General features: G+C 36.1%; 1 protein-coding gene across 1 annotated transcript in view; it reads left to right on the forward strand.

Annotated features, from left to right (window-relative positions):
- The first annotated feature begins 1,445 nt into the window (after positions 1-1,445).
- Positions 1,446-8,325, forward strand: part of pitx3 (paired-like homeodomain 3) — a 13,886-nt gene continuing 7,006 nt past the window's right edge. Inside the window, exons 1-2 of the mRNA XM_035663858.1 lie at positions 1,446-1,672; positions 8,077-8,321. Coding sequence (XP_035519751.1) covers positions 1,446-1,672; positions 8,077-8,321 — 472 coding nt within the window. The remainder of the gene's footprint in view (positions 1,673-8,076; positions 8,322-8,325) is intronic.

Below are 8,325 nucleotides of genomic sequence, written 5' to 3' on the forward strand. Positions count from 1 at the left end.
AAACATGTCAGACAAATTCATAATCTGCTCAAAATTCCACCAAATATGTCACTTAGTCAGTTTACTCAACAATAGAAAAGGGATCCCTTATGGAAAAATGTTGGGGAACCAGTGCTCTAACATTTAACATGCCCACAAGACTGAACAGAATAACAACATATACATAGCTATGTAAACATAAAAGTTCAAAATTACCATTTAAGATGCTACAAGGTACCTTTTAAAGCTGCTTTAAACTCTGTAAAATACTGGATTTCCAGTTTATGGGCCGATTATTCCACTGAACTACAGACAAATGTGTTTTGCCCATTATTGAATAGAGATGGCCTTTTCTGTGTTTGTAGGAGAATATAAACCACTGAGGAGAGTCTACAGTCAAAACTATCCCTCAGTCAGAGCCAAAAAAGACCATAATACACTTTGACCCTCCAACAATAAAACAATGGCTGAATTATTTTGTCAGTCATTGGTATTGAGTTCAAATATCTTCATTTGATGGCCTTTTCAAGCAGATGTTGATATATGTGATTATTTGTAATTAAACCTGATTAGTTCAACTCAAACTGTTTGAGGAAACCGATTTAAACACCTTAAACCTTAAACAGTTTCAATGTATTAAGTCCAACTATTTGTTTTGACGACAAGTAACTAATTTATTGTTAAGGTAAGGTAAATTAAGTTGTGCTTGAAACGAGTAAGTATACACTCACATGCGGGCATTTCTCCCAACTTAATTAAAACCGTGTTAACAGACTTATCTCGAATGACCGTACAATCAACACTTAAATGCCATATTCAATTCTTTAACAATGTTACCCTTAAATTGAATGTATTCAGTTTTCTTCCACTGAAAACACTTTTTACATTACTGTCAAACAGTTGACGTATATAAAAACATTTTCAATTATCACAATTAATCAAATCCGTGCCCAGTTTATTTGGGGCTTACAGTTTTTGTAATGGATATAAAAGTCAGCTTAAAGAAAAATGAACAACTGGAATTATATCTTATATACCAATACTTAAAATATGAAATGAATTACCTAATTTGGTGACTCAATATTTTGGAGAACTCAAGTTAGCATATATTAATATGTAAGTTCAACCTCTTATTTTATTAATATAACTGTTTTAGGATTAACAGATCCTGTAAAAGTCGCCACCTTTGGAGAACCTCTAGATCCCCGCCCCTGACTTTTAATGTCAACTGTATACAAACTTGGATATGACATCAGCAGTTGGCTGTAGGATATACGCGGTATCAGTACACAGCTCTGATTTGGATTTGAGCACACATGAAAGTATCTTAATTACATTGACTAGGACATCAGGCCAAGACGCCGGGCCGCGTTCAGAGGATTAAACGGTGACGTGCCTGTGGCGGCGCTCCGAGAGGGCCTGAAGGGTCTGCGCCTCCGCTTTTTAAGTGTCGGTGGTGGGCGACGATGGAGCCTGACGCTGTGTCTGTCGTCTGTGTCTTGTCTACAACGAGCCTGGTTATGGACATATTTAAACCTGCTGCGGAAAGTGAGACCCGCAGCGGCGCTGCGGGTCGCTCTCACTCGCACACTCGGGACCGCAGCTACGACCAGGGATGTAAAGGCCCAGGACACACCAGCGGTCAGTGGCTCCACATCCTCTGTATTGTCATGGTGTTGCGCTCACGCATTGCGTAGTGCATGTTTGCCAGGGCGTTAGGTTGGGGGATTTATAAGCGAAGTTGCCAGTTCGGTCTAGACCTGCTCTATTTGAAAAGTTTCCTGAGATAACTTCTGTTATGAATTGGCGCTATACAAATAAAATTGAATTGAATTGAATTAAACCAAAACCATATTAAAAAGGAAAGAAAATGCTTAAAATAAGGACAATTATATAAAGTCGGCATATAAACGAAATATATTAATAATAGTAATAATAATATGAATAGTGATAATAATAATAATAAAAATAATAATTACGTATTTCTGTACAATAGTTTAATAAATGTCATTATTTCTGCTTTAATAACAGACTGTGCTCAGTATTTCTGATCCTGCAGTATTAAGCGTGAGCAGAGCCCCAGAGAGAGATCTGTGCGGGTTCCTGCAGCCTGCAGGTGATGTGTCTGTAATAACATATAACACATCTGACTTTGAATATGAAAATTAATTGCAAAAGAGCTGTTCTTCCTGAGGGCTGCGGACTTAGTGCGCGGCGGCTGCAAGGCCTCATCCATTATGATCGATGTAATCATTTGATCAGTGAGAGTACCCCACAGACCAGATACACTGCAGCACCCATCATCAACCACTGTTCCAAATGTGTCCATTATATATTTGGATATAAGAGTAAATATTTTTATACAGTTGAGCTGTTAATGTTTAGTTCGGTTTGGTCAAGTCTTTGGAGTTCTAACTATTTACCCATTACTCTTAGCTGACTATTTCACCTCCTCTGCTCTCTTCCTAACTACTTTTCAGGGACTTTTAATTTCAATAACACCTAAATGAATTGTGTAACACTTAATAATGAGGGTACAAACCATATACCTATGTAATATTTAACTAATGTATGAGTCATGATAATTGAATGCATTCATGTACCATGAATTCCTCACCATTAACAAATTATCAAGTCACTTTGGCTTTATGTGATTAGGCAATGCAAATGTATACAGCAAATCCCATACCAAAGGCAAAACATTAAAATTAGGGGGGAAAAACCCAAGTAAAAACAAGAACCCAGAATAAAAACAATAAAAATAACTAATTGGATTTGTTCAAACTTAATGGCTCATCATTTAAGGGATGTTCATTCATACATTATTTGATAAGTATTTCTCTTACATTAAAATGTATTTCAGAACCATTAACTTAACCTATCTGATTTAAAGATAAATTGCTTTTGCTATATATATCATAGACAAAGCTTTTCTATCATATATACATTAGTTAAATATTACTTGAGAATATTATTTGTACTCTCCTTATAAAGTGGATCTAATAGTGGATGTATAATATTTTCATACAATTGAACTGTCAGTGTTTAGTTTAGTTTGTACTACACCAGAATAACTTCCAACCATTTACCAAAGCTTTTTAGCTATAATTATTTCATCTCTTCTGCCCACTTGCTAACTCGAATATCATAAATAAGATATTTGAGATGTTTTTAATAGTGGTTAGTTGTCCTGGTGTGACCGAAACTTTATGTCTCGTGATAACAGGTGGTCGCAGTGTAATCATCTAAGTGCTGACTCTTGATTGGTGGAAATTCTATCTGAGCAATCAGATAGAGGTCAGATTTCCTCCCCCCTTGTAAGCTTTTCTCTACATCTGCTTTTGAAAAGTCAGTTTTAGCTCGTACAGTTATGTAACATGATACGTGACAAATAATCACCTAAACTCTCTCTACATCTTCTCCATATAAAACCTTAACTCATCTGTCTGTCTGTCTGTCTGTCTGTCTGTATCTGGTGGTGTGTGAGTGTGTGTGTTGATGTGTGTGTAACCCAATCTTATTGCAAAACTGTGCGTGGTTAGAAATCCGGCCCTAACAAACTGTCAAACACAAACTATTCTGGAGAGAAATGTGATGTATTTTTACACCACGTTTACTTGCATGTAGTCTTCTTAAGGTGAACTGATTTAGTCTGAAGTAAAACCTGATCTCTGATGGGACCTGGTGCTTCTATAGGGCCTAAATAAATTGATTATATGTTTAAAAAAGGCCCAGATGCTGTGTGTGTTAGCACATGGAAAAGAAACACTTTGAACACAAATTCTGTATTAACAGATATCTCAACACTGATGGATTTTATTTTGAAGGTATATATTCCAAGGATAACTGTGTGAGGATGGCAGGGTTACCATATTAGGAAAATGTGACATACAATTATTTTAAATTATATGATTATTAAATTAAATCTAAATCTAATTTGCACATTTGATCAATTAAATCGGTAACAATAACTGCCTAAAATATTGACATTATTGTTGAGTTTTTGCACTGTTTATGAAAACTAAAACATGATTTAAAGTAAATAAAGATGATATGCAATATAATATGATGCATATTTTACATTTTACAGTTAAAAACCCACACCTCCTGGAAGTTTTAAGTTCCATATTTTGATGTTTAAATTTGACTACTTTCAGGCCAGAAAAATAGTAACTAATTAAAGGGTTCAGCATTTCCCTCCCTAAATTTTATTGCTTGCAGTTTGGGAAATAAAAGGTACACACAGAAGATTCCAGCAAATAGTCATGTCCTGGTTTCTCAAAGCAAGGGGAAACAATACTGAGGGAACAGTCATGAAGTAGCCATGATGGGACTTTTGAGACTGGCATTACAAACACATTTCTTACGGTTTATTGTGGGCTTTTGTTCCCTTTTAGAACGAATACAAAACACAACATTTAATGTGGACTGCCACACCTTACCACACAGAGATGACGCCCTTGCCACAGGCGAGTGTACTATCTCACACCCATGACTGAATGCACAGTGTCTCTTTATTATATAATTTGGTTTTACACTTGAGAGCAAGTTTGGCAGACTGCTTTTAAAAGCCTGTTGTTGTTATTGCTTTTCGATTAAACATAACCTTTTATTTCTGTGAATATATTCAGAATTTTGCAATTTTCCCAGATGTTGAGAAGTGATTTTGTTAAAAGCCTCTTGTTTTCCAGATGAAAGCCCTCTGAGAAGCTGACCTGGAACGGCTCAGTCATGTCGGCACATTATCAGTCAGATTGCTCCTATTGTTGCTCAGCGCGTCGCTCTACAAAGGGCTGCCCTTTCCTCTGTATTGTGTTATAGACTTTGGCCTTAAGTGACAGCTTACCCAGTGTCAGTTTACTGCCAGATAACAGCATCAGCCTGGCCCTTATTGGTTTTGCCGGTGGCCCTGCGGAGCCTCTTTTTAAACCCTGCTGATCATTTCGAACTGCTCCGAGAGTTAAGCCCTCGCCAAACAGAGCCCAACTTGCCCCAGTCACAAAAGCCTGATCCGCGGGATTAGCTGGCCAGCTAATTTCACTTCTTTCTGTGAGGTCTTCAAATTGCGGGAGTGAGATCTGGCAGAGAGGAGCCCTGGCAGACATAACATGGATGTGTGGTCCTTTAAACTCACTGTGCTGGGGGCCAAATGCAATCACTCACTGCTCCTGCACATCTTTGAACCTAATGCAGTGTTTGGAATCGTTCTCTCTTGGCAACGTCACACCCATGCTTGTCATCTTCCAGCCTGTTGGATAGAGAGATTTGAGCTGATGTTTGATCTGACAATATTATCTAGGCGGTTTCAGCAAGGATTGGATCGTGCTGATGCAATCCGAGGTGGAAGGTGTTAAAATAACGCGCTGTTTCACTCATACAGTATGTGTTAAATAGTTCTGTTTCTTAGTTCTCTATGCAGAATCCGACCAATTAGACTCTGCAGGATTCAAATGTTCTGTCAAAGACCTCTGCTCTTAGCTGCTTCCTGTCTAAGCTTTATAAATTCTCTCAGTGAGTGTGTATGCTTTTTTAATGCCCAATGATTTCACCATGTACTACTGCTAGCTCTTTATTTTACAGGTCCAATAGTATCCTAGTAATTCCATAGAAAGAAACCAAGCCTGTCATTTCTGACCATGAATAGAGACAATGTTCAGTTATGTCTATTTAATTAAAGTCATTTCTAACCTGCCCAGACAGTCTTTTAGTCAAAACACAGAAGGCCAGCTGAAGAATCTAGCTCATACGGTTTTGAAGAATTTTGTGGAATAAAACTTCTTTCATTTTTGTAAACATATGTAAAATGTCCTTGGTTTAAATAGATTCTTTTTGAATTATTGAGCTTTTAGCAGTTCCTTCTGGAGAAATTTTCCAAACTTTATCTGTTCTATTTTACACAGGTTGGGTTGAGGCAGCTAAATCCAAATACTGTAGTTAACCTATCAATGACTACGGATTATATTTAGCATGTTCAGAAGAAACCCCAAAGACTTCTTTCTGTTAGTGGTAGAAACACAAAATCTGTTGTGGAAACTGTCAAAACTCGTGGCTACACATGATAAAATCAAAAGTTTGGTTTCATGTCATTTATCATGACTCAACTGGCAGGCAAAATTGATTTTAATTTTTAAAAAATCACATAATATAAGTTTAACATTAATTTGAAATGTTAAATATTAAATTTACACAAATTAAGTTATTCTGAATCCAGTGGTACCAAGCATTTGATAAAACTCAGGTACAGGTACAGCAATTTCTGTATCATACTATTTGTTGTTAGTTAGTGGTTATTCTCCAGGGGTTACTTATTTTATCCAATAGGAATACATTATAAAATATCAATACTTTTTGAATCCATTTTGTAACAGTAAAGAATATGTGTGCAACCACACTGAAATGCTGCTTACACATTTAAATAATAATAATCCAATGATTTAATATACATGATAACACTGTTCATTCTGCATAATGAGTACTTTTACTTTTGATACTTAAAGTACATTTAGATGATCATAGTGCTGTACTTTGTGTCTAAAGTAAGATGTTGCAAGCAAGACTTTAACTTGCAATGTACCTTTATACATTAGGTTAATGAAGGTCATATAGAGGCATCAGTATTAAACTGAGACTGTTTCATAACCAGTTTAAAAGTCCTTGTAGTATATATAAATGAAGAATCTGAATATTTCTTTCACCATTGTATCTATACTGCACTAGTGTTGTGATAACTTTTGTAATAATAATTTTAGGTTACTGGGGTGAGAAGGATTACCAACAGAGAAAAGCATCCAATTGCCTGAAGGCTGTAGTTACCCTGTGTAGCAATTATTTGGTGTTCATTTAATTGTTTTGGTAATACTGTATGGATTACTAAAGTATATAACACAGTACAATGAGGCAACACTGACACTACTACTTAAAATTATTTTATAGGCTTTTTCAAAATCTGTTTATACTGTGCTTACATGGTGCATACTACTAAATATATATGTGCTTAATGAAGCTACATACATATATTATATATGCTAGGGTCAATAGGCAGTAGGCACCCACAACTCCCTTATGCCCCTAATGGGTTAATACAGCCCTGAGTGTAGTGTAATAGAATCAGTATATATATATATATTATCAGTTTTTTACATTTAGTGCAAACCAATTATAATATTCATTCATATTTCCAATGTCATGTTTTTGCAACATTTCAATACAAAATACAAAATTTTAAAAAACATATACATGAAGACATATATCCATACAAATATGCATGTGATTAGATTGCAATATGCTGTGTTTTTGTGTTTTATATATAAAATAACAGTAATAACTAATATAAAATAAAACAATACAATGTTGTTGTTGATTCGTGTTTCTTAGATTTCTAGAAAATTACATCCACAGCTTTTCTCTCTTTCTTCTGCACATCCCCATCCTTCTCAAAACACTGTGAAATATTCCACATCTACAGTGTATTTCTACAATTGTTAAGTGCAATTATCTTCAAAATGTGCAGTGATGCATAGATCAAAACAGGCTGCATTAATTTAATTTAATTATTTGCTCTAAAAAACACATCTAGTCAGTATGAAAATAACTGTTTTCATGCAACATATCTTAATCCCATAAAATATTAAACATATGATTTGATTCATTCTTAATGTAACTTATGATCTACTTTGTACTCTGAAAAAGTCGGAACTCAACGTTAACTTACTAGCTTTTTCATGAGCTTTTGCATGTCATGGTCTTCATCGGTAGATGCGTGTAATGCAGTTGTTTAATTACTATCTTGAAGGTAAAACATGACCTTTCATGATCAGTTGTTTTGTTTTCATTGCTGTGTTAACTCTCTTCTATCTTTCTCCCTAAGCTATGCCTCCTATAATGTTTTTCTACCAAATTAGCTCCTGTTCCTGAACCAGCTCTGTTTAAGATTCTTAGAACCTTTTATCTAGCGAACCAGCCAGCGTTTCCACCAGTTTTAAGTGGAAACACAGTAACTGGATGCTTCATCAACAGAGGGTGCTGCTCAGTGCACAACAACCTGTAAAATATGACACACCCACTTTGGTTCCCAAATTATTTCTGACTCAAAATTAGTTGCTCAAACTGCAACGGAGCTGGTTCCTTGTTGGTGAAAAAAGACGTACTTGTGTTCTTATGGAAGAATTTTTCTTTTTGTGCAACTGCAGACACAGAGAAATCTCACCAGAACCAGCTGGATGAGTCCAGCGCCGAGGATGGCTCACTGAAGAAGAAGCAGCGGCGGCAGAGGACTCACTTCACCAGCCAGCAGCTCCAGGAACTGGAGGCCACCTTCCAGAGGAACCGCTACCCGGACATGAGCAC

The sequence above is a fragment of the Morone saxatilis genome, unplaced genomic scaffold (assembly GCF_004916995.1).
Source record: "Morone saxatilis isolate NCDOM2014 unplaced genomic scaffold, NCSU_SB_2.0 Contig19, whole genome shotgun sequence".
NCBI lineage: Eukaryota > Metazoa > Chordata > Actinopteri > Moronidae > Morone > Morone saxatilis.